Source organism: Lontra canadensis, unplaced genomic scaffold, assembly GCF_010015895.1.
Source record: "Lontra canadensis isolate GAN:19392208 unplaced genomic scaffold, GSC_riverotter_1.0 scaffold32, whole genome shotgun sequence".
Lineage (NCBI taxonomy): Eukaryota > Metazoa > Chordata > Mammalia > Carnivora > Mustelidae > Lontra > Lontra canadensis.
In genome coordinates, this window is record NW_022631026.1 from 18,828,863 (window position 1) to 18,854,158 (window position 25,296).

Genomic DNA, 25,296 nt, shown 5'->3' on the forward strand with positions numbered 1-25,296 from the left:
TTTTAATACTCTTGATGGCTAGAAAGCAAAAATTCTAAATTAGGCATTAAGCTAGTGTGATGAGTATATAATCACTATATCCATACTGGGTTTTATAGGTTTTTTTGCTTAACAATAGCCTTATTGTTTAAAAAAAAAAAAAAAAAGAAGAAGAAGAAGAGGAAAGAAAAAGGAACACAGGAAAGGTTAGGCTGAAAATACGTGTTTCAGGGGTGAAAACCAAAAAGATGGCTAAAAATAGCCAGCTGTCCATATGTGAACTTTGCTCTTATAAAAGATTTCAGTTTGTTAATATTGTTATTTTTATTTTTAAAAGTGGTGTATTCTCATTAGGGCAAACTCGATGGCTCCTGAGTTCAAGTTGACAGTTTCTCAAACTACAAGTCATTAAACTATCAACTTGAGATTTTTGAATGTCATTGCCTCTAATTTGTTCTCCTCTCTAAATACATTTTACATTGGTATATATGGTAAATTCATGGAACCATTCTTTTATCTTATGAATTATTCAAAACCCTACATTTGCAACTATTTAAAATGTAGCATTAAACAAAAACAAAGACATTTCCCCTCACTTCATCTTTTCCTCATCTGATATATTTGCTTATTGGAACATGGTAATACCAGTCACAAATCTGTTGTCATAATTATGGATTTGAGTAAAGAGCTCGATGAAAATCTGAATTCAGTATTCTGGTTTTTTTTTCTAATTTTAGTTTAATTTATGCTTGTGAGTGGAATTAGCACAGTTCTTTTTTTCATATTGTGATTTCTCTTTCAAAACATCTGCTATGTCTGCATATCACCCTTTTTAATTTTTACATCAGTGACACAGTATTTTCCTTACCCAGTCTTCCTCTTTGGAGTTGAAATACTTAAAAGCTGTAACAAGGGAGTCATGAATAAAAGACTTTGTAAACAGAGGTGTGGGAAGTTTCTTTTTCAACCAAAAAAATTATTGTAATGTTAAGTATTTGTACTAAATTTTGAAAAGTTTAAAAGTACATATATTGGATTTTTTCCAAGGCCAAGAAGGATTTCTTTCCCATATAACTGAAACCATTATCAAATTTATGGGACCATGAGCACTGTTTCCTATTAAGCAGTGCTAATATTTCACAGTAGCACTAACAGTCCATTGTTTTTCCTTAATTTAAAGTCATACAGAAGCTCTTTAGTTGATGGCTTGCAATATTAATGAGGTTAATGGTCTTGGCTTATAATATGCATCATAAAAATATTTTAATGGAAACCAGTGAAGATGTTTGAATAATAATGTCTTTTCCCCCCCCTAGGGAACACAGTGGTCTTTCTCCTCAAGATGACACTAATTCTGGAATATCAATTCCCCGAGTAAACCCCTCCGTCAATTCTAGTATCTCGCCAGCTCATGGTGTGGCCCGTTCGTCCACATTGCCACCATCCAGCAACAGCATGGTATCCCCCAGAGTAAACCGCCAGCAGAGCTCAGACCTCCATAGCAGCAGTCATACTAATTCTAGCAACAGCCAAGGGAGTTTTGGATGCTCACCTGGAAATCAGATTGTAGCCAGTGTTGCCTTAAACCAGGGACAGGCCAGTTCCCAGAGCACTAACCCCTCTTTAAACCTCAATAATTCTCCTATGGAAGGTACAGGAATATCTCTCGCACAGTTCATGTCTCCGAGGAGACAAGTTAGTTCTGGATTGGCACCACGGCCCAGGATGCCAAACAATTCGTTCCCTCCTAATATTCCAACATTAAGCTCCCCCGTTGGCATGACAGGTACTACCTGTAACAATAGTAACCGATCTTATTCAAACATCCCAGTAACGTCTTTACAGAGCATGAATGAAGGACCCAATAACTCCGTTGGCTTCTCTGCCAGTTCTCCAGTCCTCAGGCAGATGAGCTCACAGAATTCACCTAGCAGATTAAATATACAACCAGCAAAAGCTGAGTCCAAAGATAACAAAGAGATTGCATCCATTTTGAATGAAATGATTCAGTCTGACAACAGCTCCAGTGATGGCAAACCTCTGGATTCGGGGCTTCTGCATAACAATGACAGACTCTCAGATGGAGACAATAAATACTCCCAAACCAGTCACAAACTGGTGCAGCTTTTGACAACGACTGCAGAGCAGCAGTTACGCCATGCTGATATAGACACAAGTTGCAAAGAGGTCCTGTCCTGCTCGGGCTCTTCCAGCTCTGCCTCTGCTAACTCTTCAGGCGGTTCATGCCCCTCCTCTCATAGCTCGCTGACAGAGCGGCACAAGATTTTGCACCGGCTCCTCCAGGAGGGCAGCCCCTCGGACATCACCACTCTGTCTGTTGAGCCTGATAAAAAGGACAGTGCATCGACTTCTGTGTCAGTGACTGGACAGGTACAAGGGAGCTCGAGTGTAAAACTAGAACTGGATGCTTCAAAGAAAAAAGAATCAAAAGACCATCAGCTCCTACGATACCTTTTAGATAAAGACGAGAAAGATTTACGATCAACTCCGAACCTGAGCCTGGATGATGTCAAGGTGAAAGTGGAAAAGAAAGAACAGATGGATCCTTGTAACACAAACCCAACCCCGATGACCAAACCTGCTCCTGAGGAAATTAAACTGGAGTCCCAGAGCCAGGTAGGTAATCCCTCGCTGCATGGTGAACATTCACAGTTATTTGTTCCTTTTCATGTATTTTACGCCAACTGTAAACTGGATTTGGATTCAGGCTATGTTTTGTCCTACCCTTCGGGCATGTGTTAAAAAGTTAGTATCATGGTTGAAACATCACGGGATGCCCTCAGACAAAGTGATTGAGAAATCACAGGGCGCCCTCTTTGCAACTTTGGAGGGCTGCAGTTTCAACGTGGCATTCTAAGGCAAGTGGAGATTTGCTTCTTTCTATAAAATCAGTTCACGACTTTGGAGATTTTTAAACATACCTCTCCTACCCCCCTCCTCCCAACCCCACCTGTTGAGTCCAGCTCTCTGGAAATAGGACCCAGAAATTTGTATTTTTTACGAAGCTCCCCAGGGAACTCTGATGGGTAGCTAAGTTGGGGAACCTCTGATGTAAGTGAAATGGGAGAGAAGTGTGAGGAGGTGGGCCGGACAGCATAGTCTGGCTTTCTTTGCTATTTAGTTTCCCTTGAAGCAGTTTTCTAAGGCTGTTTCTCTTTGCATCTGATTCTAATTACCTTTAACCTGTATCAGAATAGGGACTTTGAGGGGCATCTGGGTGGCTCAGTGGGTTGAGCCTCTGCCTTCGGCTCAGGTCATGATCCCGGGGTCCTGGGATCAAGCCCCGTGTCGGGCTCTCTGCTCAGTGGAGAGCCTGCTTCCTCCTCTCTCTCTCTCTCTCTCTCTGCCTGCTTCTCTGTCCACTTGTGATTTCTGTCTGTCAAATAAATTTTAAAAATCTTAAAAAAAAAAAAATAGGGACTTTGAGATTCTGGGACTTTGAGTATTCTGAAACAGAAGTAAACATAAATAAACCTTTGCATAACTTGTTACAGATTAGGAACCTCTGTGTTCAGGCTGAGGTGGGGGTGGGGTGAAATAAACAGGCACCTTCATTTATTGAATAATTGCTCTGGACCCTGGAGGAATTTAAGAAAAACAGAAAATATAGTCTCTCCCCACTAGGAGCTTACAAATTATTTGGAAAGAATGTAGACAAGTATGAATAGCTGAAAATGTATGTACAAAGCAACTTGTCAATGAGACTTTCCATTGTGAAACAGGGTTCACACTTAGTGTGCATAGGTCCTTCATTTCTTGAGTCAGCTTTATGTTCTGCCGTCCGGCATACTGCATTCTAGGCACGTGGAAGTCCTTGCCATTTCTGGGATAAGCCATGTCTCTCCTAAGCATCTTCTGCCTTGCTCTCCTTTCTGTGTCTGCTGAAAGTCTCATCCTTCACAAACCAGTTCAGACATCATCCCTCTAAAGCCTTCCCCACTAGTCCTCGTTAGACATTTCTTTCCTCTCTGCACTCATAGTGCTCCATATTGTCTCTATGTACTATTTGTAATAACACTATTTTGGTTACTTCTGTATGTGTGTGCGCTTTGAGGATAAGGCTATCTCTCAAGTTTCTTGGTACAAGTAAACTAATACTATGTTTTTAAGCTGAAAAACAGCTTTGAATAATAACTACATTGAAACTCTCACTCTTTAAAATTAACTTAAAAAGTCACAGCTATATAAAATAATGCCATTGTGTGCAATCCTGGTACATCTGTTTTAGCTTACATGGACATACATTTCTACTGAGTTTATGCCTATGAGTGGAATTGCAAGATCGTAGGACATGTGTATGTTCATCTTTAGTTGGTAACACCGGTTTTCCTAGTGTATACAAAGAATTCCCTCTAGTTGTTCCATGTTGTTGCTAATATTTGGTATTGTCAGTCTTTTAATTTTAGCTATTCTGGGGTCTGTGTAGTGTTACTTAATAGTTTTAATTTACATTTCCCTAATACATGTCTTTGATCATTTGGATATCTTCTTTTTTGAATTTCTTTTTTGAACTCCTTTCTTGCCCATTTTCCCGATACGTTGTCTTTTTCGTATTGACTTGTAAGAGTTTTTTATGTATTTTGGATGAGTCCTTTATTGGTCATTTATTTACAGACATCTTCTCTAGGCTTTGCCTTGCCTTTTCTTTCTTTCAGTGGTACTTGTGATGAAGTGAAGTACCTTATTGTAATTGTAATGTAGTCCAGTTTGTCAGTTTTTTCCTTCATGATTAGTACTTTTTTGCACACATATAACAAAAGATGTGTTCAAAGATGTTCATAGTACCTTTGTTTATATTAGCCCCAAACTGGAAACACCCCCAAATCCATCACAGTAGAATGGATAAATATACTGTGGTATGTTCATACAGTGGGTTGCTATTTGAAAACAAATTAACTACTGCTACACGTGACAAGATTCAGAACTTCAGAATGCAATGCTAAGTGAAAGGAGTCAGACATTTAAAAATATATGTATATAAATTTTTTAAAATATAGATATATATTTCTATTTAGACAGTCTAGAAGCATAAATTTTAGTTGAATTAAATATGAAGACCAAGCAGGAAGACATTTTATGTTAATGAACTATCTCAAAGTAATCATTAGTAGAATAATGTTGTGAAATAAAAGCCAATTTTCTCCTATGCATAACCTCAGACAGATGTAGGGATATCATGTCTAGTCTAGAAGGTAGGTTTCTTATTTTTTTAAATCCTCAAGTAGAAAGTGACCTTCCTGGGATCTTTGAAGCTGATATGCTGTTTATTAAAAAATCTCTCAAACCTTTTTCAAATTATAAAGTTATATCAGTGTAAATTTATTTTTTATCCTATCCTAAAGTAATATTTCACAAGATTTTTAAAAATTTGACAAAGAAAATCATCCACGATCAGCATAGCACAATATTCTTGACACTTCTTTCCAGTCTAATCTTTCTCCAATGCATAAATTTTATGCTAAAATATAGTAGACAGATGTTATTGTGTATTATCTTCTATCCTCTGGAATAGTAATATCATAAGCATCCAAACTGTTTTCCAGTAGCTCAGGTAATTTTAGTGATCTTTAATTACTTCTTCTTTCTTTACTTTCTCATAGTCACACATAACTCATAGAGTATAAAGGAACATCTTTTTCTGCATTGATTCTAGTAAAGTATAGACTATATTTCCTCTAACTTTGGTTTCTGTTCTTAGTTTACAGCTGACCTTGACCAGTTTGATCAGTTACTACCTACGCTGGAGAAGGCAGCCCAGTTGCCAGGCTTATGCGAGCCGGAGAGGATGGATAGTGCGGTCACCAACGTAACCATCAAATCGGAGACCCTGCCAACTTCACTTCAGTCTACCACTGCCAGACCCACTTCCAGGCTGAATAGTATGTGTTGGAAGAAAACCTCATTTTAAATGTCTAATGATAATGTGCATTAGTGCTTTGTTTCTCAGCATTACTTCACAGATCATTTATTTGTTGAGAATGAACTATTTTTGCATTAATGCCACCATAAATAATGTACAGTTACTTTTATACAGATGAACTTCACTCATCACGTATATCTTAAGTTATAGTATAACTTCCATCTTTTTTTTTTTAAGATTTTGTTTATTTATTTGACAGAGAGAGAGATCACAAATAGGCAGAGAGGCAGGCAGAGAGATTGGGGGGAAGCAGGCTCCCTGCTGAGCAGAGAGCCCAATGAGGGGCTTGATCCCAGGACCCTGAGATCATGACCTGAGCCAAAGACAAAGGCTTAACCCACTGAGCCACCCAGGCGCCCCAACTTCTATCTTTCTGTAATTAATGTTAATTAATTAATGTTAATGTTCAGGAGAGCAGTTTTGTGTGTTTTTACGCAAAACATTCCATGCAGGACTTTCAGAAATATAATATTAGTCATATTATATTACCCAAAGTGTCTCCCTTGAATGCTAGTCCAATGAATTGGAAAAAAGGGATTTTGTGCTAAAATCCTGTGGACAAATGCTGCATGGCACATATACCATTCTCCTATTAAAATTCCATTGTGCATATTAAAGGTTTTAAAAAGTCCCATGTTAAAGGTATCCGTTTTGATTTCTGTAATCCAGCATTTACCATACTTTCTTCATTATGGAATTCCTTTTCTCAAGTCATGTTACCCCCATGGAGCACCATTTAGGAGGACTGTGTTGAGATGGATCACTGCTGCTCTAGCCTAAAGAGACACTTTGATAGTGTAATACTTCTTGAAGACTGGGCTGTCAGGTTTTTTTCATCTGCCAAATTTTTAAGTTGAAAATAATAGTGGTAATTCCATTGTGTAACCTTGAAGTCAAAGGAAACTAAGCAGCTCACTTTCAAAATTTGCCTGTGTTCCCAATCTAAGTCTTGTCCCACTTCTGACAAGATCAGATGTGAGACTCATTTATTTCAGTCTTACTGCAGCTTTTAGCTGTCATGACACAATTCCTGCAAGTTTGCCAAGATTTCCAGGAAGCTGGAAAAAAAGGTCTTGAGTCATTTGTGACATTTTTGGAAGCAGTCTTTCAGCTGACCAGAGCACTAGGTGTGAGCAGGAGCCCAGGTTCAAGTCTTATATTCTCTGTTTATTAACAGTGTTACTTTGGGCACATGAATTTCTTGAGTTTTATTCTCTTTATCGTCAAAAGGAGAATGAGATGAAATTACTCCAAAAGTTCTTCTGATTGGAACTAGAGGCTCCAGATTCTGGGATAGCAGACAGAGTTGGGGAAACAAGAAGGTGTAGGGCTAACAGGCAATAAAATAGAATCTGAATATCGAATGGTTTGATCCTGGATCCCCATCCAATATGGGAGCCTGGGGGATTTATCTCAGGAGAACTGAATGGCCAGAATGAAGATGTCTGGATATGAGTGTGTACAGGAAGCTCCCTAAAGTGCCAAGGTCACCCTGCCATCTAATCATCTAACAGAAGTCTCCCAGAAGACACAAGCCTCACACTCAGCTCTCACACTGAAAAGACACAGAGATCACCAGGACTTTGAGGGAAGTCTGCGACTTCAAAGAGTAAAAGAAACAAAAAGAGGATGCAGTAAAGCTATATAACAAGTGCCTGGGTGGCTCAGTTGGTTAAGCAATGGCCTTCAGCTCGGGTCATGATCCTGGAGTCCCGGGATCGAGTCCCCACATCAGGCTCCCTGCTTGGCAGGGAGTCTGCTTCTACCTCTGACCCTTCCTCTTCTCATGCTCTCTCTCTCTCTTATTCTCTCAAATAAATAAATAAAATCTTTAGGAAAAAAATTACATCTATTAATAATAAAAAACAAAAAACTAAAATTTTTGAAAAGATATTTTATCTGTATGGGAAGAAAAAGGGGGGCAAAGAATAAGAAAATTTTTTTTTAAATCTTTGGAAATTAGATATTCAGCATTTTAAAATTTTAAGAGAAATCGTAGAAGAAAAAACTGAGGAAAATTTTCAGAAAGAACAAAAAGACCAAAAAAAAAAAAAAAAAGAAGAGAAAAGAAATAGAAAGTTGGGAAGAAGAATGTGAGGATTGACCTAGGAGGGCCAATAATGATTGATAAGAATCAATCAAACAAGCAGTGAGAAGAGGGAAAAAAAGGGAAGAGATGATGTTTTCAAACAAAAAAATTGAGAATGTTCTAAAACCAAAGGACATAATTCTTCAGATTGCAACGGCTGAACAAGTATCCAACACATACATACGAAAAAGACCTATACCAAAACTGATCATGATGTAATTATGGAACACACCAGAGAGAAAGATTCTAAAAGCTTTCAGAGAAAAGATGTGAATTGCATGCAATGAGTCATAATTACCCAAACTTGGAAGCTTTCAAGCCATGAAAAGACAGGGAGAAACTTTAAGTGCATATTGCTGAGTGAAAGAAGCCAATCTGAAAAGCCTGTGTACTGTATGATTCCAACTATAAAGCATTCTGGAAAAGGCAAAACTATGGGGACAATAAAAAGATCAGTGATTGACAGGGATTTGTTGTTCGTGGTTACCAGGTGGAGGGATGCATGGGTAGAGCATGGGGGGTTTTTAGAGCATTAAATTGTTCTGTATGATACTGTAATGATGGGTACATGTTGTCATACATTTGTCAAAACCCATAGAATGTACAACATGAAAAGTGAACCCTGTAAGCTATACATTTTAGTTAATGAAAATGTGTCACTATTAGCTCTGGAATTCTAACAAATATAGTACATTAGTGCAGAATGTTAATAATAGAAGAAACAGCCCAGTCTAAAAAAATAAGCAAAGGATTTTAAAAGACACTTCATAAATGAAGATTGAAAATAGCCAATAAGTGCATGAAAAGATGACCAATATCATTTAATCATCAAGGAAATGCATATTAAAACTATAATGCAGTTCTACTACACATCCGTTGAAATACCTCAGATTTTCAGAATTGACAGTAGCAAACGATGATGTCAAAGGTGTGAAGGACCTTGAACTTTGGCATTGCTTTTGGATATATAGAAAATGGTAAAATTGTTCAGCAGTTTCTCATCAAATGAAACATACATTACCATGTGACCCAACAATCCATCTCATAGGTATTTAACAAAAAGAGGAATAAAAGTATGTGCTCATCAAAAGGACTTGACCACAAATGTCCCTAAAGCTTTATTCACGATAGCCTCAAACTGGAAATAGTCTAAATGTCCATCAACAAAGAAATGGTACATTTATAAAATGAGATATTGCTCAGCAGTGAAAAGGAAGAAACTAGTGGTACATGACATAAATTATTTTCAAAAACAAGCTGAGTGAGAAAAGTCTGGATCGCTGGTTGACAGTGTTGGGTTGAGGTAGAGAAGATCGACAGCAAAGGAGCTTAAAGAACTTTTGTGATCTCTCTCTCTCTGTCAAATAAATAAATAAAAATCTTTTTTAAAAAAAGGAAAACAATTATATATAAATTAGACCTCAGTCAAATTTATTTTAGAAATATCTGAGGTTAGAGTAATTTCTAACCTATAATTCTACATAATTATATATATATAATTAGCCATCCAAATTTCCAGTAGTTGTGAAGATGGAGAAAAACCATTTTCAGATCTAAAATGGCTCAAATATTTGTATGGTATAGTCACCTTTTCTAGTGAAGGCCCTTAGGGAATGTACTTCAACAAAAGGAAGAAAACCAAAAAAGAGAAAGATACAAGGTCCAGGGAAAACAGAGGATCTGAAAGGAAATCCGGGAATGACAGCTGATCAATAAGATTGGGGAACAACCAATACAGATTGGAATCTGAATCTTCTGGAAAGAAGGTTCTAGGGGAGAAATTAGATATATCTCTTTGAGTTTATTGAAAAGATTACTGATAGGTTTTTGTCAACAATGTTGAAGCATCTGAAAGATTCCCCTAGAAAATCAAGCAGATGAAAAAAATAAGACAATTGTTAACTCCAGATAAAGAAAGCATAGTACAAGAGAGGAGGTTTGAACATAGTGCACAATGTAATTTTGCAATGAGTAATATTTGCGTAATCATAAGAATCTAAGTATTAACTTTTTTTTTTAAAGATTTTGTTTATTTATTTGACAGAGATCACAAGTAGGCAGAGAAGCAGGCAGAGAGAGAGAAGGGGAGAAGCAGGCTCCCTGCTGAGCAGAGAGCCCGATGTGGGGCTCTATCCCACATGACCTGAGCCGAAGGCAGCGGCTTAACCAACTGAGCCACCCAGGCACCCCAACTTTTTATGTTATAAAAAAAAACTGTGATATCTGTTAGGGAATTGGAAACAGGTGTGGGAGAATTAAGACCTCATCTATCACAACGGGAAGTCAGTAATCTCAAATTGAGACATCAAGGAATAGCAGCATATGTGTATTTAGAAATAAATAGGCAAATACCAAAGAAAACAGCTATACAAGTTGAGAATGGCTGCCTCTGTTAAAACGGAAGTAACCAAAAGATTAGAAGAGGTAAGGCTTAAATCTGCTTCTATTCCTAATGGACCTTTTGGCCTTGACTTTAAAAATTATGTACGTGTATTAATTTGATAAAAAGTAAATGTAATAAAAGAAGAAAGTGTTTTCTGGCTGCACAGGCCTGTGAAAACAGAGTGTTTTTCCTTCATAGTCTGTCCTGAGGCAAATAGCTCTTGCTTCTCTCTTGAGATTTCCTCCCCTGAATATAGCTCCATGTATAAAGGTATATAAATAGGCCAGAATCTGTTAAACCTTGTGCTATAGTGTGGCAAAGGCCAAAAGCATAGAAGGGGAAGATCCTGAGATAAAGGAGGGCGAGGATAGATGCAGACAGTATGGAATTCCATATAGATGAGGGAAAAAAATAAGATTTCAGGAGGTATAAGGCTAAGGAAGTAAGTTGGGCAGAATAAAGGAAAAGAGCATAAAGGATTAGAGAAGGAAAAAGAAACTGGGGACCAAAATACGATAACGTGGGGCACCTGGGTGGCTCAGTGGGTTAAAGCCTCTGCCTTCGGCTCAGGTCACGATCCCCGAGACCCCGCATCGGGCGGGCTCTCTGCCCTGTGGGGAGCCTGCTTCCTCCTCTCTCTCTCTGCCTGCATCTCTGCCTAGTTGTGATTTCTCTCTGTCAAATAAATAAAATATTTTTTTAAAAAAATACGATAATGTATCCAGTAAAGAAGAGAGTAGCCTCTAATTCCCTGGCTCCTCTAGGGTCTGCACTCGCCATCACTACCTTTTCCTAGAACCAGAGTCCATCGCTGGGTGGCTGATTCATGGCTTAACCTTGTACCCACCTGGGAAAATCAGACAGTTCTTTCTTTAGTCTTCAGTCTTAAGCTGAACCATATCAAGTGCAAATGCCTGGAGTAGAGCATAGTTTGGTCACCATCCTATTTCACCACCTGAGGTACACCAGTTAGAACTTCTGGATCTTTCTTCCATGGCACTCATCTTTTCTCTTGCCTTTTCTTTTCCTTTTGCCCTTTTGCACTGTATTTCGAGAGAATCTTTGGGCTACATTTTCCAGATAAAAACTGAATCTTCAACCATATTCATTCTGCTTTTCAGTTCCATCTGTTGAGTTCTTTTAATTGTAGCTATCATGTTTCTAATGTCTAGAAATTATTTTTCTTCTCATAGGAATCCATTACCTTCTATGGGTATGATAAACCTTGTAATCTGTGTGGCAGTAAATTTATTATACCTACTCTAGGCCTTGTCCACTTTCTGTAAGAATCTTTTTTTCCTCCAAAGTTACTTTCTTTGTTAAATTTTCTCTCTCTCTTTCCTCCCATTGACTTTCCTTGTGTGTTTGGTGCATTTGCGCTGTCTGTCCATATACACTGACCAAGGCCCAGAATGAACCATCTTCGTAGCTAGAGCGTGTCTTTAGCTAAAGTGAGAAACCCTTCTGCTCTGGCAGCGGATGTATGTTCTGATGTATAGAACTGTTTCTACGTTGTTGTGAGAGAGTGGGGCTTGGTGGTGGGAAATCCTCATCGCAGCCCAAGCACACACTCTGGGAGTTTCCCTGGGCAGAACTCCCACTTCAAGTCATGCTCCTACCCCTTAATTCCCAGAGGCAGAAGCCAGAGTCCTCCACTCTTGGGGAGGGGCTTGCTGCAGCTGTCCCTGTACCCGCTCTGTGACCACTGAGCTTCAAGTTCTGGGCTTCTTTTGGGAAAACTCGCCTTCTTGGAGAATCTTCTTTTTGTCTTGTGGATTTTTTAGTTTTGTTCACAAGTTTACCATTGGTTTGTTCCCTCTGTTTCATCTTTCAGAAACTCTTCATCGTTTGAGTCAGCGACCATAATACTTCTTTTGCCTTTCCTTCAGATGGAGATTTATTTTTCCCTTTTTATTTCTGTTGTTCTTTCAGAGGTTATTTGGAGGTAAAGTAAAATAGAAAGGATAAATCTGCCACATTGAGCCAGAAAATTCCCTTAGGTCTATTTACATATGAGAAAATGAAGGACCCGAGAATGAGAAGAAAAAAAAAAATACACACAGACAAAAATTTGCCTGAAGTTTTCCACTTAGTACGTGCAGAATCAGGATTTAAATCTCAGTCTGCCTAGTTTCAAAACATCCTGTTGATACGCATACCACACACCCATGTAGTGTGACCACGTGGTTTAAATAATTTTTTTTAGAAATGTACCACCGGAGCCCATCAAGAGACAATAGGAGGGTGTTGGTGATCAAAATATGTGTAGTGTACCTCTGTGGCAGTACCTTCAAAACCTCTGCTGTCTTTTTGACAGTTTTCAAATCCTTATCCTCTGAGGGCGGATTTGACTTCTGATACTTTTCTACGGTTATTTGGAGTCAAAATTGTTGATCCAAAAAGAATAATGCTTCTTTTTTAAAATCCAGACCTAAATTAGATCTTAACTTTGAGGAGATATATTTTCTTGAGGGACCTGTATACTGTTCTAGATAGATCTAGAATTCCAAAAATATTTGAACTTTGAGAATATCACTAGAGTAAGTGAATGATCTTGTGAGGGGGATGATTTTATGTTTGGTGAACATACACACCCTGAGCTGATTATTTTTAAAATCTCATTTATTTGTAGGCCATTAAAATAGTTGTATAACTCTAAAAATAATGAGGTTCACATTTCAGTACTTAAAAAATCCATTTTAATTTCTCTTTTTTTATTGTGTTGTGCCTCTTGGTAGGTATCTTTTGCCACTATAGAGCTGTAATGCTTACCTATATGTAGAGATAACTTATCACATGTGAGAATATATCTGAAATAAAAGTTCTAAATAGAATTGCTTGGTCAAAGGATAGGCGGATTTTGCCAAATGGCCTTCTTAGATATTGTGCCACTTTACACTCGAATGGATAATGTTCTTCTTCTACACATCCTTTCTAAAACATTGAATTATATTCTTTCTTATCTTTGCCAACCTGATGGTTTGGTTTTTTTAAGTTTTAATCTGTGAGGTTTTTTGTTTTTTTTTAATTAGGTAGATCATTTTTCAGTGATTGCATGTGACCTGTTCATATTCTCTAACCATTTATCTACTGGGTTTTTTCTTTTGTGTCTTGTGATTTATAGGAGGTTGTTTTTTTTTTTTCATTCAATAAGTTCATTCTTTGTCTACATCATGTTTAGAAAAATAAAACACTCTAACTGCTGTGCACTGCATTTGCATTTGCATTTGCATACAGCCAAATGTAACACAAAACTGAGCCAGAAACCTCTTAACCAACACCTGAAGAAAGTAGCTGAACATCCGAATCACTAGGTAGTGAATTGTCTGTTAGTGGAATAGAATGTGCAAAAGCCACTCTCATGCTTAGACAGTGCTTTCTACTGTGTGTAGAAATGGTTGAATTTTTTAGTAATGTAACTTTGTTTTGGCTAATGGAGATACAGAGTTTTCCTTTTAGCCAGATTTTTTAAAAGACTTATTTATTTATTTGAGAGAGAGAGAGCGAGCACAGGGGAGGGGCAGAGGAGAGGGAGAGAGAATCTCAAGCAGACTCCGTGCTGAATGCAGAGGCTGACAGGGGACTCCATCTCACGACCCTGAGATCATGACCTGAGCCCAAACCAAGATGCCAGCTGTGCCACCCAGGAGCCCCTAAGCAGATTTTCAATGGAGAAAATATGATGTTGAGCCCTTTGCAAAGATGATAAGAAACATTAATAGCTTGATTAGGGATCCCTGAGGGATTGTTTTCTACTCACTTCAGCCTACCCTCTCCAACACAGGGACTGGGAGAAACATCAGTGCTTCCCTTTACAAATTATCATGCCTGTCTTGTGTTACATATATACATACTTACATTTGAGATAGGGCACAAACATGGCCAAATATAGTAGGTTTATTCCCCAGACTAAGAGAAGATAATGTGTATTTCTTAAAACATTCCAATAAATCCTTGAATTTTTTGTAGAAATAAATTTCTAAAAGAAATCCTAAAAGATTGGCCTGACTTTTAGAATAAAAACTAACTTCTTTGGGGGCACCTGGGTGGCTCAGTCATTAAGTGTGCATCTTGGGCGTGGGTCAGGGCCCCACATTGGGCTCCCTACTCGACAGGAAGCCTGCTTCTCCCTCTCCCACCCCTCTGCTTATGTTTCCTCTCCCGCTATGTCTCTTTCTGTCAAATAAATAAATAAAATCTTTTTAATAAATAGAATAAAAACTAACTTCTTTTAAGTATAAGGCCTATGCAAACAAAAGTTTTACTTGAATCAAAGTTTGATTTGTTTGGTTTTTTTTTCCTAGTCATCAAACTTATATGAATCTTATATGAATCTTATTTCATTTTGAGAAATTTTGTCCAACTTATTTTCTTAATATTTTCCCCTAGTAAAATGAGATTTTGTATCCTGTTACGGAGTCAAGTAAGCTATCATATATAGTCGGTATTAATGGTAGACAGCCTTATAAATTTGCTTTAACTCTTAAATAGAATTAATTTTGACTAGGTTAGATTTCTGAAATAGAATAAGACTAAAGAATTAATGCTTGGAGTAGAGCAATGGGACAGCTTTAGATAATCTTCTTTGACCAACTTCCTGTTCTAAATAATGATAGGAATTAAGTGATTACTTTTCTGTCATCATTTGTGGTTAGTGTTGTTTGGTGGGTTTTGTTTGCTCTGTTTTGGGAATCCTACAGAGTTTGATTTTTCTGTCATTTGTCACGACAGAGAAGACAAGTTTAACCGAAAGCTCTAATTATTTGGATTTAGAAATGAAGGTTTACTTAGAATCCTATACTTCACTCATACTAAATGTTGAGGATATTTCACATAAAAGTGAGCCTAACATGTTTTCTGTAGTTAATAATGATCAATATCTACCATTAAACACGTTTTTCTCGGGCATTCCTAAATCTACTTATTCTCCATTCATTAGAAAGAAAACATAACTCCAAGGTGGAGCATCTGGGTGGCTGAGTCAGTTAAATGTCCTACTCTTGGTTTCAGCTCAGGTCATGATCTCAGAGTCATGAGATCAAGCCCCATGTCAGGTTCTATGGTGGGTACAGAACCTGCTTAAGATTCTCTCTCTTTCCCTTTCCTTCTCTGCCCTCTGTGCTCACTTGCGCGTGCTCTCTCTCAATTAAAAAAAAAAAAAAGAATAAATAAAACAAAATTCCAAGGCATTTTTAGTTCTTTAAAAAATTACATTAGTTTGCGAGGACTGCCATTATAAATACCACAGACCAGGTGGCTTAAACAACAGATATTCATTTTCTCATAGTTCTGGAAGCTAGAAGTCCAAGGTGAAGGGGATTGGCAGGTTTGGTTTCTTCTGAAGCCTCTCACGGTCTTGTGGATGGCCACCTCTTTGCTGTGGCCTCATGGTCATTCCTTTGTCTGTGTTGTCTGTGTCCTAATCCCTTGTTCTTATAAGAACACCAGTAATGGCCCTATTTTAACTTAATCACATCTCTGAACACTCTGTCTCCAAATACAGTCCCATTCTTAGCTACTCAGAGTTAGAGCTTCAACATTCGAATTTTGGGGGAATACATTTCAGCCCATAACAATAATTAATTAATATATATCCATTTTCAGAAATTACAGATAACCATTATAAGCATTAAAAAAAGGTCAAAGTCAAAAAAAAGAAAAGTCATCCTTAATCTTACAATCAAAAAGCAACCAAAGATTTACATACCCTTTCATAACTTTTTCCTACTAATACACACAAAATAATTTATAAAACTAGAATCATTCTGAACATAATATCTTGGCTTATGGGTTTTTTTTTCTTTTTCATTTAATGGCACGTTATAAATATCTATACCATGGTTCCTTAATGCGTCCCTACATTTCTGGAATTTAGGTTATTCACAATTTTTTCTAGTCTAAAGAGTATAGAAATAATCGGGTTTCCCAAAAAAATGCCTAAACAAAAAACCTTCTAGAATGCATATACTATTTTCTTCCATTATAAAACATAACTAAATCTGTCTCTTCATTTGTCATCATCGTAAGCATGGGTTGTTACACTGTTATATAGCCGGGTTCTCAGTTAACAGTTGCAAAGCTTTGTCCGTTTTCAGAATGGCCCCAGACTGCTGTGCCCTTTAGTTTCTGTTCCTGCCTGTTACAGAACAAAAGAATTTTATCTTGCTTTTGCTGCTCTCGTGTCATGATAACATCTCTATCCCTACCTGTAGCAGATCCTAACGTCCTACAGACTGAAAAAGCAGTAGCCAAAATTGTTATAATTATCTTTAAAAAGAAATAATTTCGGGAGGCGCCTGGCTGGCTCCGTTGGTGGAACATGCACCACTTGATCTCAGGGTTATGAGTTCAAACCCCACATTGGGTATAGAGATTACTTAAAAATAAGATCTAAAACATAAAAATTTTTTTAAAAATTTCTCACAAAGTTCTGAGTGAGTCTCCCTATGGTAACATCAACTTATGTGCGAACTTTTTTTTTTACGTCAGAGTTTCTTTGGTTCAGAGAACTTTTTCTTACTTTCTCACTGGTTATTATGTGGCCACATTCTAGACAGTTTAAAAGTTTCTGAAAAAGGGGCCAGTGTACCACTGAAATAATTTTTATAAGGGAAATCTCATTCTTCCATACAATATATTGTTTCTGAAAAATACTGTTTACGTATTTTTTGTGATACTGACTTCTTACCTTTTCTTCTGTAATCAGGGTTACCGGAGCTGGAATTGGAAGCAATTGATAACCAGTTTGGACAGCCAGGAACAGGTGACCAGATTCCATGGGCAAATAATACAGTGACTCCTGTAAATCAGAATAAGCCAGAAGAGTGAGTAATACATTTCCTACCTTATAAAATATCAGATACCAACTTCTACAACAAAGAACTATTTCCCAGACTGGATTCCAGTCTAGATTTTATTTTGTGAGATAGTAGTAGAAGTAAATGTTTAACAAAAGAAAGGGGGATAGATGGGCGCCTGGGTGGCTCAGTTGGTTAAGCAACTGCCTTCAGCTCAGGTCATGGTCCTGGAGTCCTGGGATCGAGTCCTGTATCGGGCTCTCAGCTCCACAGGGAGTCTGCTTCTCCCTCTGACCCTCTCCCCTCTCATGCTCTCTCTCTCTCTCAAATAAATAAAGTCTTTTTTTTTTAAAGGGGGGGTATAGAGAAAGACCCCATGTTAAACAGATTTATTTACTGTGTGACTGCAGGCTAGTATGTATTGTAATTATGGAAAGATTGATATAGTATGCAGCAGTTGTTTTCTTTTCATCTCTTGCTTTACTTTGATTGATTACTATAAAATTTCTGAGATCTGTAGATGAATTGAGCTCAGTGTAACAATTATTATAAAAGCTCTTGAGCTTTTAGTTGTATAATTATTTTGTCCAGTGTTTCTCTTTGGAGCAAGATGATATAAGAAGGGAAAGTACTTTTTACATCTACTCAGTGTCCCATCTTGATTAGAATTTAATTTCTTAATTGACATGAGTAGCTCCATTCCAAAACATTAGAGTACATCTCATGCATAGCAACCAAAGGATGACTAGACAGTGTTGAGTGTGGTTTAGAGCTTTAACTATGAACTGTATTCCCATTTGCCTTCCCCAGAGAGGATTCCTTATAATTATGTTTGTCTTATTAGTATTATTTTCCATATATTTCTGAGTTTTTTGCATCTGTTGGTATCAGGAGGATTAGACTGTGTATTTCCTTCATGTAATCAACAGGTTTTTTTGTTGCTTAACACTGAGAATGTTTCATTTTCCTAGTTTGATTTCTTTCATAAATGGTAATCATGTTATTTTATGATTAAATCAATACAATTTGATCGTCTTTGAAACTTAAGTATAAATAGAATAAATCTTGCTGTAGGCTAGATGATTTTTTTTCCCTGAGATTTTGATTGATTTTTATTTTTGACTCTCATGAAGAATTCTTTTCCCTTTCTTAACTATGTTTAGTTAATTTTTCAAGCTATTTCTATAAGCAAAGAGGAAGAATATGGAAGCAAATTTCAGTGACTGACAAAACAGTGAGAATATATTCAAGCTTCATACAGAACATTTATAAATTTCTACACATAAGTATAGAACATTTCATTGTGTGATAATTGGTTGAAAAAGCATCTCCACATGGGACGCCTGGGTGGCACAGTTGGTTAAGCGGCTGCCTTCGGCTCAGTTCATGATCCCAGCGTCCTGGGATCGAGTCCCACATTGGGCTCCTTGCTCAGCAGGGATCCTGCTTCTCCCTCTGCCTCTGCTACCACTCGGCCTGCCTGTGCTCGCTCTTTCTCTCTCTCTCTCTCTCTCTCTCTGGCAAATAAATAAATAATTTTAAAATCTTAAAAAAAAAAAAAAAAAGAAAAGAAAAAGCATCTCCACAGAATTTTCTAGAACAAGATTTGCATATTTGTGTATCTCATACATATATGTGTATATATCTATGTTTATGTTATTGAGATTGAATATTTATTTGCTATATCAGTCTTAAACTCTTTTATCTTTTGATTCTATTAGCCAGTGTATTAGTTCACAATTAGATGAGCTGCTCTGTCCACCAACAACAGTAGAAGGAAGAAATGATGAGAAGGCTCTTCTTGAACAGCTCGTGTCCTTCCTCAGTGGCAAAGATGAAACTGAGCTGGCTGAACTAGATAGAGCTCTGGGAATTGACAAACTCGTCCAGGTATGCATTAAAACTGGCATTATTTAAACAATACAATCCTCAGAAGCTAGAAAATTATTTTTAAGCAAGATTTTTCAATATTGGTCTCACTGTGTTTAAGTAGTTTTATAACTTATTCTTGTGAAAGTTATCAAAATATAGCTAAATAATGAGGTTTTTAAAACAAAAAAAGTCATAATAATTAGAAATAGTTAGAATTAGAAAGTCTTAGCCTTTCACTATGGACCAGAATCTTAGAGGCTCCCCCTAGAAGAGAATCCAGATTTATGTAATGACTTCTTATCCTAGGACTTAATTTATCCTTCATTCATGCTAGACATCAACCTGCACATCCCGTGATAGTCCACCTTTGGGCATTTTTCACATGGTGAGGTTGAAAAATCAACTTAGTGCTTCATGACCAACATTTTTAAAGTAGTAGAATATAAGAAAAAGGGAAAGTTATATTTCATAAAACTTTCCTTTCAGTTACATACACATGTATGCATGTGCACACACACACACACACACACACATGCAAACCAGGTCATAATTTAAAATATATTTTTTACAATGAATAATAGTTATCAATTTTAAAAGCCATAGCTATGGCATTCTTTTAGGCCAGCTATGAATTTTTTTTTTCAACTAAGAGGAAAGAAAGCATGAATTCTCTATTTGGGATAGAAAAATGCCTAACTAATCCCTCCTATAATAATACTTCTCATGGTAAGCTACTAAATGTAATGTTTGTTGACTCTTAGGCTTTGCAGTGTGGTTCTTTTCAAACCTTTTGGCTTCATTCCATTGATTTTAGCCTGTGTTTTAACCATGTTTTTGTCTCTTTTCTGAGATTTTTAAACATCTCAGTTGATCTGTTATTCCATTTCAGAAGGAACTTTCATAAGTGATTCCCTTAGATAGCAAACTCCTAGAGACCTTTATGAATTCAGCATAATATTTTGTAATAAAACTTTCTAGAGATAACGTGTTCTCAGATCCAAGATTATATAGAGAAGCATGTCATATATTGGCAGTAATTTATTTGTGAAATGTTCTGGCTTATTTTCCAACAGGGAGGTGGATTAGAAGTCTTATCAGAGAGATTTCCATCACAACAAGCAACACCACCTTTGATGATGGAAGAAAGACCCAACCTTTATTCCCAGCCTTATTCGTCTCCTTCACCTACTGCCAATCTCTCTACCCCTTTCCAAGGCATGGTCAGGCAAAAACCTTCTCTGGGGACTATGCCTGTCCAAGTGACGCCTCCCCGAGGCGCCTTCTCACCCGGCCTGGGCATGCAGCCCCGACAGCCGCTGAACAGACCTCCAGCCGCACCCAACCAGCTGCGGCTCCAGCTTCAGCAGCGCTTGCAAGGCCAACAGCAGGTGAGTCGTCCGGGCCTGCAGGGAGCGCTCGAGAAGGCTTCTGCTAACTCCGCCCACGGGCTAGAATAAAAGTGTCAGGTGGAAGTGTTCCCATAACCTTTGTGAAAAACTCAAAAAACCATCCTTGGTCGGCAAGGATAAGGTAAAGGAGACTTTCATTCAGTGAAAGACAGCTGGCTCATAACAAAGTACTCTTGAGACTCACTATTTAAAAGCAATTTACTTCTGTTTTTTGTGATAAGAAATATTTAGGATGAACATCATATATTATTAAATTAATAAAGCAAAATATGTAGCTTAATTTATAAAGTAGAGCATCAAGAAATACTGTTATGATTGTTGAAACAGAAAATGAAATTTATGTTGTTTGAAGTTGGAGTGATTGAAGCTTACTGATGTTATTGCATTAGGAGAATGGAGGAAAGGATAGTTTGGGGATCCTGGGGAGCTGGGTGAGTTCAATCTTCTCTCTCCTTACAGGTGGGTATCATGGCATAAATTTTTAAGATTGTCTAAGCAGCAAATACAGAGATAAGCATCAAGAACCAAAAAAGCAAATAGTTAAAAGTATTGTCTCCAGGGCAGGGGGGGGGTGCCTAGGTGGCTCAGTCAGTTAACCATCCTACTCTTAATCTCAGCTCAGGTCTTGATCTCACGGTCATGAGTTCAAACCCTGTGTTGGGCTGCATACTGGGTGTGGAGCCCACTTAAAAAAAAAAGGACTTTGAGAAGCAGGACCAGGGCTATAGATTGTTGCTTTTTCTTCTTAACCTTTTTGTATTTTTTTAATCATCTGTGTATATTGCTTTGGATTTTCTTTAAAGTATTTATTTATTTACTTGTTTGACAGAGAGAGATCACAAGTAGGCAGAGAGGCAGGCAGAGAGAGAGTGGGAAGCAAGCTCTCCCCACTGATCAGAGAGCCCAGGGCTCAATCCCAGGACCCTAAGGTCACGACCTGAGCCGAAGACAGAGGCCCAACCCACTGAGCCACTCAGGCGCCCCTCTTTAAAGTATTTAAAGCAATTTCCTAGAGTGTTACGAATTCAGGAAAGAAGAGAAAGAAGGAGCTAAATTATATTAGAAAGGCAGTATTTTATAATGTTATAAGATCTCTAATTTCAAGTCCTAGTTCTAACTTAACTTAGGTGGCTTGACAGTCAAATTATTTACCCTTTTAAAGCCTCTGATTTCTGATTATATCCATAAAAGAAATACAGTAAATAATTTGTCTACCTCATAGGTGGTCTGTGGATTGAATGAGTGAGATAGTACATAAAATAAAGATCTTAGCACAGTGTCAGTGAGATGAGATGGCCTGTATAATAAATGCTAGTACATTGGACTGTCCTTAAGGAGAAAAATTATATTCCTTAATCTCATACCATACATAAAAATAAATTCTAGGTATTTTAATGATCTAAATGTGAATATGAGAAGATTTATGTGGCCCCTAAAAGGCATAAAGGAAAAGTTTGATGTTTGCATTAAAATTTAAAACTTATAAGATAAAAGACACCATAAACAAGGTTAAATGTAGGCTCAGGGAAGATATTTGCAACACTGTATAAGTGACAAAGAATTAGTGTCCAGAATACATCAGATTTCATAACATGGTGTTCATAATACACTTACCTCACTAGACTGATATCATCTCTTTACTCATTGATCATGTTCTCTCATTCCTCCTTCCCTCTTGCCAAACACAGGAGATATAAAGCATCTCATAGGCAGGAATTTAGGACAGTGCCTGATGATTTGAAAAAAGAAAGGTACAAACTCAGGACCACATCATAGTTTCTTTCTTTTTAATGGATTTTAAGATCAGTTTAAAAACATATTTCTTGACTATAAGTATATCTCATTGACGGGAATGTGGTACACAAGGAGTAATTATACAGTTTTGAATAATCCCCAGTTGGGGGAGAGGGGAAGGAAAAACACCCTGGGAAACTAGTAGAGATTCATTGGCTGAAACTTTTAAGGAATAGCAAAAATGAAGGAGGGAACTAGTGATTAAGAATACAAAGTTGTAATGAAGCCTTTAGATATAGTGTCTGCTCACATGTCAAATAAGCAAAGTCTCAAGAAATATATCCATGATAACAATAAAGAATTCCTAAAGTTCTATTTTGAGAAAAGGAAAACAAAAATGGGTAGACTTGCTGCTTGTAGAAAATTATGTAAGATTGGCTCATAAAAGATGTGATTATTCTGTTCTAGTTTTGTATTCTTCTTCTCCAGCCAGGGTCTTCATACTCTCAAGAAAAGAATACTATGAAAAGGGAGTAACATTGGAGACACATAAAGAAATGTGATATACTCAGCCATCTCAAAACAAGTCAAGTCCACATGTGTTAATGTGTTAGAGTATTGGAGAAAATGTATGGATCTGGTAGAAGAACCACTATTGATTATTTTTTATATATTAGAGAAAATAGAAGTGACCAGAAAGATCAAAGGGCTGAAAGTAGCTAATTTCATCTCTAGAATTCTGGCCATGAAAACTGCCTGATAGAAGAATAGCTTCTTTTTTTTTTTTTTAAGAATTTATTTATTTATTTGACAGAGATCACAAGTAGGCAGAGAGGCAGGCAGAGAGAGAGGGGAAGCAGGCTCCCTGCTGAGCAGAGAGCCCCATGCGGGGCTTGATCCCAGAACCCTGGGATCATGACCTGAGCTGAGGGCAGAGGCTTAACCCACTGAGCCACCCAGGCACCCCAAGAATAGCTTCTTTAAAAGAAACCCCCTATTGGGGCACCTGGGTGGCTCAGTCAGTTAAGCGTCAGATCTTGGTTTGGCTCAGGTCATGATCTTGCAGTCATGGGATCAAGCCCCGCATGGGGCTCTACGCTCAGCACAAAGTTTGCTTCACATTCTCTCACCCTCTCTCTCCACGCATGTTCCTTCTCTATATAAATAAATAAATAAATAAATAAATAAATAAATCTTAAAAAATAAAAAATCCTCATCAAGAATTTACATGTGGCTAAATCAGGGTTTTCATTCTTGGCACTATTGACATTTTGGGGCAGATAATTCTAGTTATGGGGCTTTCCTGTTCCTTAAAGAATGTCTAACAGCATCCCTGACCTTCACCTTAGATGCCAAAGCAAACTTTCCCCACGTTGTGTAGCCGAAAGTGTCTTCAGACATTGCTAAATTTCTCTTGTGGGGCAGAATTATCCCTGGTTGAGACCCTCTAGGCAAGATAATCATCTTTTAGGTTTCCTGTGGAAGGATTTTTGATAAGGCATTGAAAAAAAAAATCCATTCAGACAGGCAAAATGTCAGCCAGCCTGAAACCTGAATGTGTGTGTGTGTGTGTGTGTGTGTGTGTGTGTGTGTGATGCGTGTAGGCTGAGTTTGTGCTGTTCCACTGGCTGCAAACTCCACGTTTCCTTTTATAATACAAGCCTTTTGACCTGGCCTTTATAGACTTCTGAATTTATGTCCCCAGTTCTGAGGACTCCTGACCTCTCTCCTCCCACCAACCAAAAGACAAGATTTCCGAGGAGTTAAAGGATATGGTGATCGTTTGGGGAAGACTTCCTAGAAAGAATAGAACTTGACCTGCTTGCTAGATAATGAGTAGCATTTTAGTAATCAGAGGGAAGAGGCAGGTCAGAGTGAAACAGCTGTATACAGCATTAGGTTGTATGCAGAGAGAGGGGAGGGGAAAATGGAAAGGAATATTTCAAGGGCAGAAATAGATACATTTTTCTTTAACAGAATGTGCTTTAGAATAATTTCTTCTACTGCTAAAAATAGACTATTTATTTTCTAAGGTTGTAATTTATTTCCTCGTTGAAATTTTCTCATTTTTACTACTTCTTAAGCATCTTTCCTCCCTCCCCACCCATTTCATGCTCTCATTATCTCACAATTCAAAGAATATATAAAGCTGTAAGTTGGGAAACCCAACTCCCACTCCCCTGGCAGTGTTACCTCTCTTCATTGCTAAGATTAATGTATTTCCCCCATCCTCATGGCCTTGTCTTCTGTTTCCACAGTTGCCGTACTTTCTGCCTTAAGTTAACTCCACCATCCTTCTTGCCACCTAGCACTCTCATCTTTCAAGATCCTGTTGTGCGCACTCAAGCTCTTGGTCCTGGCCTTCCTTCTCCCCTCTAAGCTTAAGTGCCTTGTAGATGTCTCTGGGTATGCAAATGTTGCACTTGTAGGTGGCACTCTTCTGTATTGGCCTCTGCCACTCGACAGAATTCCCAGAGGACAGAAATTTGCTCACCTCTGTAGCCTTCAAACTTTATATATTATCTTGCATACACTTAATTTTTTTGCTAAATCTTTGTAAAATTAATGGTTTATTTAAACTTATGTCTATGGTCTGTAGAATTTAAAGAAGTACGTAGACTTTTGTGCTTAAGAATCCCTTTGACTTTTATCTTTTTTTTTTTTTTAAGACTTTATTTGAGAGAGGGGGGTGGTGTGAGCAGGAGTAGGGGGAGGAGCAGAGGGAGAGGGAGAAACAGGCTTTCCTCGAGCAGGGAGCCCAAGGACACAGGGCTCCATCCCAGTACCCTGGGATCCGGAGTGGAACCGAACCGGTCCTCTGGTATTGCTCAGGTGTCCCCAGTCTGTAGGGTTTGTGTTCCAGGTCTTAACCAACTGAGCCATCTAGGCACCCCAAGAGTCCCTTTGACTTTTAAAACCATAATGTTCATATCTTTAATTTTTAAACGATTCTGAATGTTCTATCCTATTCCATAAAAGCCTAGAAGTTTTAATTTTTACATTTATATTAAAATGAGCTTTTCCCCCAAACAGTTTGTTTTCTGATCTAATGGGAGTGAAAAAAATTAATGAAACCAGAATTAAGAATTGAG

At 37.7% G+C, this 25,296-nt stretch overlaps 1 protein-coding gene across 5 annotated transcripts in view; it reads left to right on the forward strand.

Moving 5' to 3' along the window:
• NCOA1 (nuclear receptor coactivator 1) overlaps nt 1-25,296 on the forward strand; it is a 149,373-nt gene that overhangs the window by 86,237 nt on the left and 37,840 nt on the right. For all 5 annotated transcript variants that reach the window (XM_032866958.1, XM_032866962.1, XM_032866959.1 and 2 more), the window contains 5 exons: nt 1,296-2,616; nt 5,699-5,879; nt 17,099-17,216; nt 18,911-19,079; nt 20,135-20,449. In XM_032866958.1, the coding sequence (XP_032722849.1) occupies nt 1,296-2,616; nt 5,699-5,879; nt 17,099-17,216; nt 18,911-19,079; nt 20,135-20,449 (2,104 nt within the window). The remainder of the gene's footprint in view (nt 1-1,295; nt 2,617-5,698; nt 5,880-17,098; nt 17,217-18,910; nt 19,080-20,134; nt 20,450-25,296) is intronic.